Raw genomic sequence first — 15,939 nt, forward strand, 5'->3', positions numbered from 1 at the left:
GTCATATAGGTCTTTGATCTCTCGAAATTATATGTTTTTGGACGTTTTTAGCGAAAGCACCCCCTTTTCTCTGGCAAACGCTGGACATGTACGGTCAAACACAGTGTGTGGTGTTTGTTTCTTACCACAGTTGACGCAATAAGACTGGCCAGCGGTGCAGCTGTCACTCAGGTAGTGTGCGTGTGCCAGTTGTAGTGTGTGGTAGCTGGCCAACGCTCCCTCTGGAGGTGGTCGCCGCCAGGGCTACCCCGGTGTTGTACGGGGCGAACGACGCTCCCCATATGGCCAGGTGTAGCCGGGGAGACCCCTCCCCGTCCTGACCGTGGTTCAGCGCCGTCGCCCCTTAGCCCCTTAAGCCGCTGCGCGCGGCCAGGCGCCTCAAGCGGAGACCCGCACGGAACACCCAATCGCGGCGCGAGCGACAAGACTCTAGACCCGTGTGGGGCCCCACGGGCCCCCCGTGCCCCCGAATATCCTGTCCAAAGTGGAGTGTTGGGACGCGCCGCGAATGACCCACACGACGCGCCCTTCAGCCATCAGGATCCGATCAACCCGGGGACGCGGGCGAGGGGGCACGGCGACCCCGATAAAACGACGATTAGGAGTGGTGAGTGGGCCGGATGCGGGAAAGCGGGTGATGGGAAAGGAGTGGACGGGAAAAGGAGCAGGAACTCACGTACCGGCGGGGTCGCTACGCGCTGAGAGGAACAGCTTGCGCTGTCCACCTGTTACCGGAGCTGGGACCCGAGGAGGCGCCAGTCCCATACACCGACCGAAGCCCATGATGCTGCGGGGCTGGCTCCCGGTTGGTGGTTTGCATTTAGGAAAGAATGGAGCTTTGATATTTGAAAACTCTGCATTTTCTATCATTTCTGTGTCAAATATTTTTTCATTTATAAATTAAACCAAATACAGCGCCAGTGGCGCATGCAAAAGGGGAGGGGGTACAAGGGGCACAAGCCCCCCCCCCCCCCTCCTAAGGTTCCGGTTTCCGAGGGTCCAGGAGGCCAGGCTGACGATCAAGGATCCTATGGGAGGGCCTATGGGCACGGCCTTTTCAAGGGCCCGAGTCGCGAGGACGGGCCCTCAGATGACAATTAGCGGATCCTTGACGCAGCTAGGAGACTCCTGAGTCCCCAAGGGTTTGGCACTGAGTCTGGCACTGGCACTGGCACTGGCACTAGCACTAGCACTAGCACTGACACTGGCACTGGCACTGGCACTGGCACCTGAGTCTGGCACCGCCAATGCCGTACGGTGGACGCCGTATTGGTGTGTGCATGAGGACCCACTTTCAGAACGAATAGCGACCAAGCTGGGGTCCCCGCACCTCCAGTGCCTACCAGAGGGTCCTGTGTTGGCAAGGGGTCCCGAGACGACCAAGAGCAGTGCTTAATGAGGCCCGAAGACAGGCCCGGGGTTCACCGAAACAGACAACCATCACCTGATTAGAGGGCATAAAGGTTCGAAGGGCTGGCTGTAGGTCACACAAAGGATCACGGCCCGTAGAACTGTTGGGGCCACCTGAAATATTAGACAGGGTCCCCTTATACTGTTTGAGGACCCCGGAGACATTGCAATACCAAACAGTTGGCTATGCGTCAGTCTGCACCCTGGGGTCCCATTTCCCAACCAAGGACAAGGCCGGGGCCTATGATTTGCATTGTCTGGGTGCCTAAAACAATGATTGAGCCCCAGTATCGGTCATAGGTTCGCGGTGCCTAGCAGTGGGCCATATGTCGGCAAGTGTTCCCAAGTCCGTTAACGGCTTTGTTTGAGGAGGCCAAAAAGAGCCCAATGCCCCCCCCCCCCGGGACCCAAGGTGAAGGGCCCGATTGGAAGGCTGAAGAGGCCATAGGGCCAGAGGGACTCCCCGTAGGTTGCAATTAGAACGCACCCTTTCCGTTGGGCCGTGACCTTCAAGGCCAATCAAAGGGCCACTGCATCGATTGGGCATCCGTGCGACAGTGTTGGCCTCTCACACTAGTGTTTGAGCACTCAGCCTCAATCTATCAGTCCAGTCCTAAAGTGAATAGAGTGGCCGGATGAGTCCACATGGAAAGGAAGGGGGCTTGGGTACGCCTCTGGTGCATGTGCTGGGTATTTAACAACTAACAAATATGACGGTGGAAAAAGCTGCGCACCGTTCGGTTCTCTAACAGCCAGGCATCCCGTGCTGGGAGTTTTTCCCTGTTGGGGCTTTTGTCATCCTCAGGCCTGGATTTATCACCGGGACGCGAGCAAGCCCAACTGACTTTGGGCGGGTGAAGTCGCACGCCCAGCACCGAACTAACCGTCCTTAGGGATGGCTCGTCCACCGCGCCAGGTGTGCCAGCTTCTGCGGAACACTCGGGCCCTTCAGCATGTCCAGACCGAGGATGTTTTCGGCCGGCGGCAACTCAGTCACTCAACTTAGCAACTCAGCCAGCATCGACTGGCCAAGGGTCGATGGAGGGTTTTGATGTCGCCAATACGATTGCACTACGCTCCATCTGCCGGAAGATCTATGCATTCGCCCAGCATGTCACAAACATGTCCTGCCTTCGTACAGCTCGCTATCAAGGTGGATGCATGACTTCCAAGTTCCAGTTCGATGCTGGCGCCATCCATGCCGCGCTCCGGGTGCTGAAGCCGGTGGTGGTGACCATGGACTCGCTGGAGTGCATCTGATCCCGTTTCTGCGTTAGAGAGATAACACTGCACGGCCGACAGTCTTAAAACTTGAACCTGCTGTCCGACGAGGAGCTTCGCTGTTAATTGATCCACTGCATTTATTATGAAAAGCCGAAAGGTTATGGACGTTGGTTGTGATGCACTGTTAGGCTGCATTTCGTTAATGCTCGAGTAAGTATTATGCGGTATTTCCCAGACAAAGATAGGGCAAACCAGCGGTACATTTTGTACTATGAAACCAGCAACCGTCGGGGCCTAGCTCTGGTGAATGACTAGGCCCCAGTGTGCATTCACTTGACTGTCCCCGCTAGATGGAGCCGCCCGAATGTACCTTGCCAGCCCCGAGTCAGGAGCCCCTGCCGGGGAACTGGGGGCACCTTACAAGGTTCTTGCGTTGCTATACCCGACTGCTCCTCAAATATATTTCAGCCAGGAAGGTGGGAGATACGCCCGCATTTGCTCCGTTGCACCATCATAGGCTACATCGATGCAACCATTTGGTTCTGTCGATTGATCTGTCACACCGAAGCCCAATCCAAGTGCCAACTGGGGCTCAAAGGTTCCTTGGATTCACTTGGAGGAACTTGGAGGTACTTGGAGGAACTTGGAGGTACCGTACAGGGCGGCAGCTGTGATGCAAGAAATAAACTGATAATCCGAGGGTGCAGTTTTGAGTCCATCTGGTGCTTCCGAAGTCGTAGATAAGCCCTTACGTAGAGCAATTCTGCGGCGGATCGTCCTCGAAAAGCTTCCTTCCTGGGTCCTATCTTGCCGCGTCGCCTTCAAATGGCGACGTCGCCTAATGCCTTCAAAATCGGGTATAACTGTTAAGTTATTTCATTCAGTCATATTCGCTTTGACCTTACCAATTATTATATCCACCAAACGTGTAACAAGACGTCCGATCTCTCATGGCTGTTAACACTCGTGCGGCCCTCTCAGCGTTAAGGGGGTTTCCTCGGTGACGTCAATAGGGATCTTTCCTGAGAAGTGCGTTGTCGGGACGGTTTCAATCGGTATATATCGCCTTGATTTGAAGCAGCTTTTGGAGTGGTTGCGCGGGAGCTATATTGGTAGCAAGGATATCTATTGGTGTAGTGGCCGTGGGGCGGCCGGCTGTAGAAGTAAGGGAGATATATAAATTCAGATCGGTGTCATACACGGAGGATATTATCGCCGCAGACTCAACGTCTGTGAGTAAGTGAAGCGCTGCTTACAAGAAGCCTAGTTGGGTGTCATATTGCCCCAGCGTGTGTCCCTTAGCTTAGCGGTTTGCGCACCCTATGGCTGCGCATTGGCTGGTGGGTGCCTGCACAAAACAGTATCAAGTATGCGCTCGTTCTTTGTTGCAGTACGGCGATTTGTTTGAAATTTTATCCCCAATGTTGTCACAATGTGTTGTGGGGAATTTTGTAACAGCTGCACAGCATTTTAAGATCGTTTTCAGTCTGGCCCACACATTCAAAATGTATTTTCTGTGTGAATGTAAGTTATGCTGAAATGGTAGGAAAATGCTTTTGTTGCACATAGGAAGCTGGAAATTTTAAGACTTACAAGCTGCTGATTTCCTAATTCAATAATGGTAGCTAGTGCATGCCATTTACAATCAAACACTACTTTTTGACAGTCCCGCACTGCCAGTTGTGCGCAAAGTGCGATATCAATATGAGATTGTGTTCTCACCATGAGCCATATTTAAAAGTTTGTACCTGCTCCATGAAGGCCAATGCAAAGTTTTAGATGTTGCTTTGGGTTCTGTGATGCTGGTTTCCTGGTTTTCCATGGGAATGAAAAGGGCTCTTTCCCAGCCCCCAGAACATGAATGCCATCAGCAGTGGGAATAATATATATTTTTTTCACCAAAATTTGTTTCAAGTGTATCATGTGAGTGTCTACCCTCAAAGAAAGTGTATTCCACTCATCTATGATCTGTATATCTCCTGTGTGAGAATCATGTCGGGCTCTTTGTTGACCAGTCAGTCAGTGATGATCTTTTTGCATCAATCAGACAGCAGTATTGGCCTTATTCCTATGAGAAAACCAGGAGAATGGAGGTATAGTCATGTTGATATTTAGGTCAATGCCTTTATTGAAACAAGAGCACTCCTGCTATTATTTTGATAAAGGCATGTTGGCAAAATATCAGCCCAACTATATCTCCATTCTCCTAGTTTTCTTTGAGGAATAAGGCTGATACAACTGTTAGATCTATGTGAAAACTGATTCTTGCTAATGCAATGAACAACTTATTTAATGATCTTCTTACTCTGCCACTCTTTCACCCTTTATGTCAACAGCAGGATGTAAATGATATAGGAGTGCTGCAACACTGTTCCCTTGTGTAAGGCCAAAATGATGGCATTTTGAATAATGGCAGGATGCAATTTTGTTGTCTATTTTTGGTTGTTGTTCTGTGATCTAAAGATGCATTAAATAGAAGTTCCATCTTGATCAGTATGTGTCAATATTGATCATTGACACTTGGTCCATTGCCAGCATGCTTCCACTAGATGACCAAAGTATCAAAACTGCCTCACAATCAGAATTCATGCCCAGCTCTAACAGTTCTTAAAGCTATGTCAGGTTCATTTCATTGTCAACCATGGCCCAGCAAGATCTTGTTAAGGCTTCCCACCAATGTTGGATTTTTGATTTTGTGTTTGAGATTGTAGAATAGATACTTGGTGGTGATGTGCATCATTCATTGCATGATTTGCATTGGTAGGCACTCAGATATTGATATAGCTACTTGATGGAGTGGAATTGTTGAAGTCAGCAGCACTGATTTTTGTGATTTTCTGTTCCATTTTCAAGCTTTTAAAGATAATTTTATTCATGCTTTTGGTTAACCCCCATACCATTGGGGTATGGGGGTTAACTGGGGGTATGGGGGTTTACTTTTGGTTAACCCCAGAGGGGGGCTGCCCACCAGGCTTAGGCATCCTCCAAAATAAAGGTTGGCTACAGAGTGGACCTACACACCCTCCAGAAATCTTGGAGGCCGACGAAAAAGCAGTCAGGCTCCCAAAATGTACTCCAGTGATGGCTAGAATGCCACCAGTGATGGCCACCCGACCGCCACAGCGCATACGCTAGCTTTTCATCAATACAACACTGATCTACGGCACTAATCTACGCGGGCGTCGCCTGCATGTCTGCAAATATTGTCTCCTTTCCCACACGACTGGTGCCTTTCAAGCGGCATCGGGACGTTGAGTTATACATCGGCGCTTTGCTTTTTCCAAGCTCTATGATTTTCTGTGAGCAAAAAGTGAGAACTGATGACGGCTCAATTCAAATAAGCATTCTTTGGTGCATCACTCTATATTTTTGTCATATGCTAAAGAGGGAAAAGTGTACAGCCACTTTCCGCAGAAGTTAGGACCGGAGAGGGGGGGGGGGGAAGGACCCCTTGTAGCTAGTGATGAACGCTGAGTACTGCCTCCACTCTCATCGAACCGCTCTAAGGGCACGAGAAATGCCGGGAGAAATAGCGTCACAACATCCTGAGACTAATCACTTCAGAAGAGTCGACTGAAATGCTGCAAATTGCCGAAGGTTATAATGCAGGTAAATACTGAAAATGTGTGCTTTGCTAGAAAAGTCCAGGTTGGCGGGAACGGCCCACATTTAGATCATATATAAAACACACGCTCTGGTGAAACCTAGGACCAGTTAGATTTAGTGATGGCACTGGATAATACCGCTGCATCACTACAAGATGTAAGGGGGAAATTAATGTTTATTATTGTCGAGTCCAAATACGCTGTGAAGATTTGTCACTGAACTAATTTTCTGTCTTTGCAGACCAAAGTGCGTTCATTGTCCCCACAACTGTCGATGGCAGAAGCCTCTGAGGACCGTCATCGGCTGTAATGGACCAGACGCACCACTTTTGAAGTGTTTTGCCCCCACATTCGTGGCCTGGAGTCTTATACGCGCTCGGGAGGGGTGGGGGTCAAATTGACCTCCCAAAGGCTTTTTCCAGAATGGTTTCCGAACGGTGCGGCGTAGCCGCGCCAAATTTTGCATGGCTGTAGACAATTGAATAGCGGATTGTTTGGTGCAACAAAATTAGATGTACCTTGTAAGGTCGCTAACCTATGGCGGGTGAGGTCAGTCAGGCCATGGTTTTCGTCCAAGGCAACTTGTAGGAAATCATTCAACGTGATGCAACTAAATGTTAGACGAAACCATACATCTCTGAGATACTTTCTTAGGCAGCACAAATGTTGAATGAGAAAATGACGTTGACCTTAGGTCAGGTATGGAGGTCAGACCAAGGCCAAACCCAACCCGTTTTATTGCTTAAGGGCTTGCTGTATGGGATAGTTTCTGGTGCTCATTTCGAATTTATGGATAGCAGGAGCCGCATTATACCTTTTCCACGGACTTCTTAGAGGTCAGAAAAGGCCATTAACCTAGTATGACCCATATCAACATTTTATTTTTAGGGACATACTGCCAAGCGTAATCTTTGTCGCTTATTCAGATGCAAAACTCAGAGCAGTCTTGTATGATTTTGATCACCATGACCTTCAAAAGGTCAAAAAGGTCACTGACTTTAAATGAGCTTGTGACCTTTTGCTTAGAAATGGTTATCTAGGTTCTAGGGGCACTTTGGAGACCAACCTGGAATTTTACCTTGTCTGACCTTATTTGACTCGAAGGTCACGACCCAGGAACCTCAAATCTTGACTTAAGTGAGTTCACGTACAGTTCGACGCGCCCTGTGAATTTGGTGTCTGTAGCTTTCTTAGTTCCCGAGATCTGGGGGGAGTCAAACTGACGCCCCCCCCCCCCCTTCACCCGAGCGAAGGGTATCCAGCCGGCCACCCGGGCGCGTCTTAAAAGTGGACCTGTATTAGCATGAACAACTTCGGCACAAATAAATGTTTTCGATTTGCGTAGCGGGGAGTGAATGTCGTTTACTGCCCAAGCTCATTGGTTAAAGTTTGAACCAGTGCGCAACTATAGACCATGTGATGTATCGTTTCCCGAAGCCAAAAGGCGCCTCGAAACAGTCACTGTACTAAGTACCATATGGGAGTAATCAAAGCCATAACATGACGTTTCGTCGAATTAGCGTTATGATGGTCCCGTCTTTGAGATATTTTTCAGTCACTAACTTTTCCAGTTTTTTGTAGCATTAATTACACAATCGTTTTCGCCAATGAGCGTATCACAAACGTGGAATACACGTTTGGAAAAAAAACACGAAATATGAAAAGTATTACTTCAGGGAGTAAAACTTTACAGCAGCCCGATGTAGCTAAATTTAAATGCCACAGAAGCTGTAACTGGGGAGAAATTGATGGTACGTTCACTTGCCTTTTTGCCTTTGTGGGATTGTTTTGCTTTGTTGATCGAAAGCTGGCAGCGCAGGCTAGAAGCGCAATTGTTGATTCAATCAAGCCGTCAGCAATCCGCAAGAACCCGCGGTCTTTTGGCGGGGGTGGTGAACCAGTCATTACGGGCTTTTGTGGGTCAAAATGTAGAGTGACTGCTGAATTTAAAGCCACCTCGATATGCGTGCCGTGACAAAAAAAAACTACACAGAATCCGCCTCCTTAACCACCATGTCAGGATCCGTCCCTCTTATGCTCTATCTCGCTTCATCCTGCATCCTCGCGACACTCCGCTTGTCCGGGACAGGATGCATGCGTCAGCCACGAGTGGGCCGAGAGCCCAGTGGGAAGTGGACCCTGACCGGGTACCCGCGCGTGCGCGGGTTAAAGCTCGGCGGTTGGCCCCCCAGGCGCATGCACGTCTGTCTCACCGTTAATCCTTTTCCTTCATCCCATAGCCCTGAAATGATCATGTCTGGTCGAAAGGGCTCTAATCCAAAAACCAAACCAAACCACCATTTCACGTGGGAAGCTCGTCAGCGCGGATCGTCGCATCAACGGCCAGCAGTTGCATTTCAGCCATCTCAGCGCATCAAACGCAAGTTTCAAACATGAATCACATTTTGTAGTGCATAATGCAGGAAGTTAGCAAATGCCACTAGTTGTGATAGAAATGACGTTTGGATCAAATTACTGAAATGCACCATAACGGCAGATGCGAATTGCCGGTAAAGAATATAAAATCACGGTCAAATATACAACACCTCCGCAGAAAGGGACCGAAACTCGCGCGTATATAAATATTCGGTTCGGTATTTATGCATCAGTTAAAGGGGGTGGTCCAAAATTGTATGGGCTTTTGAACTGCGATAGACATATCGAAGGTCATTCGGTGCATTACGGTGCATTACACCAAGTACGGTGCATTGCATTCGGTGCCTCGCCCAGTTGTCAACACACCTCGACATTTTGACGCAGTTACGGGCATCAACATCTAGAAAGGAAAAGGGCTTTATGGTAACGTAGGGCGTGTCTATTTATCCACTAAAAACATTCAAGCTACGGCTAGGACAAAAGTGTCTCTTACGTATGATAGGTTTGATTTTTACTGCGCTTGTCATTAGCTATCAACACACACACACACGCACGCACGCACGCACGCACGCACGCACGCACGCACACGCACGCACGCACGCACGCACCCACCCACACACGCATATATATATATATACATGCATATATATATATATATATATATATATAAAATGTATGTATCACGAAGACTTTTTGTCTGTTTGCGTGTTCCATCTCTTCCAATATCTGTATACACCCACAGGCTCGGTACCAAAAAGTCTAGTTCGGCACTGGACGACAATGAAATCTTTGATACAGGGAGAAAGTTGCAATAACCATATTGTATGAATTGTGCCCACAAGTCCTAGAAACGATGTGCTTAGCTTGTTCTGTGCCTAGAAGTATTGCTTCAGTATTAAACAATATCTCACGCTTTTTGTGTCGTGCTGTGTGCTGACATTGCGGAAAAAGTTACACCTCTAGCTCAGACCATGAAAGTTTGGTTGAAACCAGGTGTGAACCGATCAGTTAATTATGTTCGGAGACATTGAGAGTGAGTGCCAAAGTCCTGCACATATCGGAGGCCCTGGGAGCCTTTCCAATGATAAGGTCCATGAGAGTAAAACATTGGGATTTCACCTTGTTTCTGAACCGGGTGTCCTGAGAAAGCTTATTGGAGCCCATGCGATGCAGCCTTGGTCGTAGGGGTGTCAGTAGTGTAGCGGTTAACGCGTCTGCAGTAGCCACTGCATGTCTGGGAAACCGGAGGCACGGGGGGTTCGATTCCCCGCGGTGCCTGGCCCTTCCTGCCAGGGTGAGAAACACGCGACGCCATATAGCCTCAGCAGCTGAGTGCGTCGTAAAGCCCCAATGACATGGCATGACAGTCTTGGTCGTAACTGAAGTATACCTAAAGTGACACATGCCGGACGCATGTTTGCAAGTGCTTGCTGACAGCGCCGTCTGGCTGTTCGTAATATTTGTAGTTTTATCATGGGTTCTTCAGACCCTATGGGTCATCGCAGGTCATGGTTACCCCTGTCCTGCGAAGGTGAAGGGTTATCCGGCGTGTGCAAGTTAGTCTGCTATTGAAGACTAAATTGGGGCACCGATAAACGAAATCAGCAGATAAAAGCCGTGACAAATATATACGTAAAATAGTGTGCCTATAGCGTAGTTAAGCTGCTTGTCCGGGAAATCACAGGTATCAGGTTTGATTCTCCGCGGTGTCCGCCCTTTCTGCCGGGCCTCAGCTAAGCGTCTTGAAGCACCAATGATAATAATGAAATAATACCTTGGTTTCCGTGAAGTAATGTGGTGTTTAGTTGTAGCTTGCACATAAACCGCTAATGCCAGTAATTCTTCATTTTCCAAATTGAGTAATATGCATCTCTTCTTCACTTGGCCATTTTTCAAGAACGTACATAATTGACGAATATCATTTTTAGAGAGACATCCAGGTGATCTCGTGCGCTGCCATCAGCTTTGTGTGATCTCAGGCAGTTTCCGCCACTGCGCTCATCACGTGCAGCGTTTGCCGTCGGCAGGCCTGAGCAATGCCCCGTAAGCCGCGCCCCGCTGCGCTGGCGCCGCCGCTGCCGGACGGCCTGCTGCTGACGGACGTGTCACGTCGCACCTGGCGGCTGGGCGCCGCCGTCGGCTCTGGGGGCTTCGGCCAGATCTACACGGCGCTGCAGGAGCCGGCCGGCCGCGCCGCCGGCGCGCGGCACGTGATCAAGGTGGAGCCGCACGCGAGCGGGCCGCTGTTCTCCGAGATGCACTGTTACCACCGCGTGGCGCGCGCCGACGCGATCGCTGACTGGATGAGACGGCGCGGCCTGAACCGACTCGGTATGCCGCGCTTCGTGGGCAGCGGTTCGGTGGAGTACGGCGGCCAGCGCTACCGCTTCATGGTCATGGAGCGCTACGGCACTGACCTCCAGAAGCTGCTCGACCGCAATGGTAACCGATTCCCCATGAGCACCATCTTCCACATCGGCCTTCAGGTGGTAAGTTGGTGTGTTTATTCACTCTGTGGATAATCGGGGTTGGAATAGGCGTTACGCTTTGTCGACATTCCTTTACGTCAGCACTCGTGCAATAAGTGCCGCGTTTCAGAATTGTTCAGATGGTGACGCTTCCAATGTGGTCACACTCGCAGCTGTCGGTTTTGTGAGAGTTTTAAACTTATCGGTTTGTGCTAATTTTAAAGACTTTCATTTTTTCAAGCTGCTTCGATTTGTTGCATATTGATTTGCCGGCACTCAGGTGAAATGCCGTACTCTTCTATTGATGCATGTTTACAGCTGCGCGAAGTGCTTTGTCATGCGTGTGAAGTGGGGCATGGCAAACTCCATCATCTATAGAGAATGAATGAAGAATTCGGTGCGTTCGCTGTACTCCCTGGGTTCATGTGACTTACCGTAACTAGCGGCGAGGGCAGACGCTGCCTTCCTCCCTCCCCCCCCCCTCCCATCCAAAGATATCGGGAATCGTTCGTCCACTTTTGATTGTATAAACGCCATTCTATTTATCTAAGCATGCTCTTTATCTCTAGGCCCTTAAACGACGAAAATGTTGTATATAAAGATCAGGAGGGCTGAAGTATCTGAAATTTTGGATATTTTTGAAATTGCACTGCAGCCATGCGTAGTAACCAATTTTCATATGGCCAATGTGGTTTAGTCTTGAATGTGCAGACCTTTCATCCAACCAGGATTAAATAATTATATGGTAGTTTTGTGGAGATCAGTATCAAGGTCGGTCGGTCGGTCGGTGTGTAATATCAAGGTCGGTGTAGCATCTTACAAACTAATTTCACAGTTTTTTTCTTCAAGCTATAGAGGACCCCAGATAACAATATGGTGAAGCAATTCTCATCACCTATTTTGCAAGCCGCCATTTGGCGGGAGAGTGCTTTGGATACTATTTTCATTTCAACATGTTGTATGCACCATTGGCGCACCAACGCCGTATTTGTTGGATTGCTTAAATGCAGCGCTCCAAGCAATAGCAGACTCATGTCAACGCTTTAAGGATGCGTATTGGTCACTGCATAGCCCAAACGATGCGTGCCGTTTTATAATGCAACGAATTCGCATTTACAAAATTATTGGTTGCATTCAGAATGGCGGCTATATGACATACAATGCGTACCGTTTCATAATGCAACGAGCTGGCAATTACGAAATTACTGGCTGCATTCATAAAGACGGATCTATAATATTGAAGATGGGCTACATTAACCCCTGATAAAGCTAATAGCCGTATTTGTGGCGCATGCGCATGACGTAAGGGCGTGTCAACGGCTCTATCGACATATTTGCCTTCCGCGGTAACACCGATCACTACCGAAAAGCAAAGCGTCCCGCAGTGCCGAAAAGTACCGCACACTTGTGCTTGCATTGGGCAGAATGCAGTGCAAATGATGAGTGATTTGTTATCTTAAGTTTATCCTAGAAGCATTGAAATAAGACACACGACCTCCCGCTCGTTTCCATACGCGTACAGCAGATGGATTCCAAATAGTGACTCAAAACCGCCTCTTCGCGACCGGCTTTTCAGATAAGAGTTTAACCCGTGTGTATGAATTCTACGGAAAGCACAAATTTCCGTTGCGCCGCGTTGAACTGCTTAGGAGCAGTGAGCAAAACTCACTTTGCGGGATCACGATCAGGGTAGGATCTGCCGCCTTTTTCTCCCCGAGGGAATTGGGTTGAAACCCCGCTTCACTAATCGTGTGGCTTTTTGTCCTTTCAGATTGACGTGTTAGAATATGTGCATAGTCAGGAGTACATTCATGGTGACGTCAAGGCGCAGAACCTCCTGCTCGGAATGGATGAAGGGGACCAACACCAGGTAATTTTTCTAGTCTTCTTCTTTTCCTCAATTTCAGTTATTTGTTTTCCAAACAAACACTCTTGTCTGTTTACCTAAACGCGCTGCAGCGCTTGCACACACTACAGGAAAGCAATACACCAAGCGCCCTGGCCGTATGACGTAGGTCGCAGAATATTGCCCCTGTGCTCGGCTGTGTTTAGTCTGCATAATATGCCGATAAGCACAATGGACTGGCTGTTAACGTAAGCATGCAGCATCAGGCGCCTGTCAACTAGGTTCGTGCAACGCAGCCTATGAGCGTGGCTCGGTGTGGCGGCGTGCGCGTCGCTGGAGGTGACCGGACGGACGGCTCGCCAGGTGTATCTGGTCGACTTCGGGATGGCCAGCCGCTACGCCAACGACGGCCGCCACAAGCCGAACGTGCCGGACGCGCGCAAGGCGCACAACGGCACGATCGAGTTCACCAGTCGTGACGCGCACATCGGCGCCCACTCCCGACGCGGTGATCTCGAGATCCTCGGGTACAACCTGCTGCAGTGGGCGTGCGGCCGGCTGCCCTGGCAGGACCACCTGCGGCACGCCAACGCCGTAGCCCGAAGCAAGTGCGAGGCGATGGCCGACGTGAGCACCCTGATGCGCACCTGCTTCCCGCTCGGACTCGTCCCGGGCGCAGGTGAGAGCCCTGATGCGCACCTGCTTCCCGCTCGGACTCGTCCCGGGCGCAGGTGAGAGCCCTGATGCGCACCTGCTTCCCGCTCGGACTCGTCCCGGGCGCAGGTGAGAGCCCTGGTGTGCACCTGCTTCCCGCTCGGATCCATCCTGGGTGCAGGTGAGAGCCCTTATGCGCATGCGGCAACCACTCGGACCCGTCCCGGGTCCAGGTGAGAGCCCTGGTGCGCAGGTGGTAACCGCTCGGACTCGCCACGGGTGCAGATGAGAGCCCTGATGCCCAGGCCGTAGCCGACATTGCTGCGCTGGAACGAACTCCCGTCCTGCTCGGACGCGTCTGGGTTGAGGTGGAGCCAATCTTGGCCAGGGCCGCTACACACGTGCTCTAGTGACGTCTGCGGTTGTGCTTGTTGTCTACCGAATGACTGAACGCACTTCTTCGGCTGCGGTTTCAGCGACAGCTGTAAACGTCAAACACCGCCATCAGTATAGACGGTTTGGCTCTCTTTTAATGTTTAGTAGGGCGCCACGATAGAGCGTCATGGAGCGGAGAGCCGCCCCGCGATGTCAAGCGTGCGCGCTTGGCCGAGCTGGTACGTGCTAAGGTGGCGAATTGTGTGTCCGGGGCAGACAAAGAGTTCTTTCTCCGAAACAGCACTCCATCGTCAACAAGGCCGGTGGGAGCCCCCACCGGTCCCTTGACCCCTGGTAAAGGCGCAACGATGGCCCTCCCCCACCGCCAACTCGGACTGGGTGTGCTGTTGTAAAGCGTGCCCCAGCCAGTCCACCGTCTCCATGCCACGGAGGAGACCCCAGAACTCGTGCCAAGGTGGGGCACGGTCCTACGGAGTTCAGCCGTGGCTTGCGGTCTGAGACGTCTGGTCTTGCAACTGGCGCAGCAGAGTTCTATTAACACGCGCCCGGGTCGAGAGGGTCAAAGTGACCCCCCGAAGGTTTTTCCAGAATGGTTTCCGAACGCCGCGGTGCAGCCGCGCCAAATTTTGGGCAGTTTTAGAAAATTGAATAGCGGATCGTTCTGTATTAAACTTATTTTTGTCACATTGAAATGTACCTTGTGAGGCCACTGACGTACGGCAGGCCAAAGTCAGACCATGGATTCTGCGAAGTCAGTTTCCAGGGAATCGCTCAATCTGATGCAACAACGGAATGTTGGACGAGACCATTCATCTCTGAGATACTTTTTAGGCTACGCCGCAATTGAATGAATGAATTCCATTGACCTTAGGTCAGTTTTAAAGGTCAGATCAAGGTTAAAGCCAACCTGCTTTGCTACTCTAGGGCTTGTTGCACAGGGTAGTTTCTGGTGCTCATTTTGAATTTTTAATGACAGGAACCGCGTTATACATCTTCCATGCACTTCTCAAAGGTCAGAATAGGTCACTGACCTAAAATGACTCGGGTCAACATTTTGTTTTAAGGAACATACTGCCTAGCATAATCTTTGTCGCTTGTTCAAATGCAAAACTTAAAGCAGTCTTGTATGATTTTGATCAACATGACCTTTGAAAGGTCAAACAAGTTCACTGACCTTAAATGATCATGTAACGTTTTTCCCAGAACAGGTATCTAGGTTCTGGGGTGCACTTTGCAGACCAACCTGGAGATTGACATTGTTTGACCTTATTTGCCCAGAAGTTCACGACCTAGGAACTTTAAACATTGACCTAAGTAAGTTCAGGTACAGGTTAACACACTCGATAAATTTGGTGTCTCTAGCTTTCTTAGTTCCTGAAATCTCAGCTGGGGGGGGGGGGGGGCAAATCAACCCCCCTACTCCCACTCGAGCGAAGGGTATCCAACCGGCCACCGGGCGCGTGTTGAGCCGGACCTGGTTTAGGTTTTCACGCCCTATCTTACCTTTTTAGTACACCCTTTTACAGGCGTTTTACTGTGGAATTGAAGGGGAATAAGGGCGAATGTCCTAGATCTCCGGGCTGTTGTCAGCAGTGCTTTTCTTGCAGTCGTAGCGCTACAAGAGACAAGGCTAGCGCCTGAGTATTTCTGCTCTTTAAAAGGATATGCGGTTTTTGCAATGACGCGTTGACGTAGAATATTGCACATGGCGGTGCACTGCTTGCAGTTCACCATAGCGTGCCAGCGAGGAGGGTTAACTTGCGGCTCTCGCATCACGCTGCGACCACGCGGCGCCATCTTAGTCACCATCACATCACTGTTTGTTCGCTTTACCTTCCACCAGGTATCGCCTCGCCATCGGTGCGCATCCAAAATTTGCTGTCTGAACTCACTCTACCATTTCTTCGTCTAGGTGATGGTTTTAATGCTCTGATTCTAAAGGTTCTAATGCTCATCACAC

At 50.0% G+C, this 15,939-nt stretch overlaps 1 protein-coding gene across 1 annotated transcript; it reads left to right on the plus strand.

Moving 5' to 3' along the window:
• Positions 1–3,734: 3,734 nt before the first annotated feature.
• Positions 3,735–13,608, plus strand: LOC119093747 (serine/threonine-protein kinase VRK1; the record flags this gene model as incomplete). The annotated part of the gene is given in 4 exon segments (XM_037216753.1): positions 3,735–3,870; positions 10,643–11,104; positions 12,855–12,953; positions 13,293–13,608. Coding segments are annotated over 3 exon segments (868 nt in total), but the record flags the coding sequence as incomplete, so codon positions are not given.
• Between the last annotated feature and the right edge of the window lie 2,331 nt (positions 13,609–15,939).

The sequence above is a fragment of the Pollicipes pollicipes genome, unplaced genomic scaffold, assembly GCF_011947565.3.
Source record: "Pollicipes pollicipes isolate AB1234 unplaced genomic scaffold, Ppol_2.1 Scaffold_4002;HRSCAF=4701_pilon_pilon_pilon, whole genome shotgun sequence".
Lineage (NCBI taxonomy): Eukaryota > Metazoa > Arthropoda > Thecostraca > Pollicipedomorpha > Pollicipedidae > Pollicipes > Pollicipes pollicipes.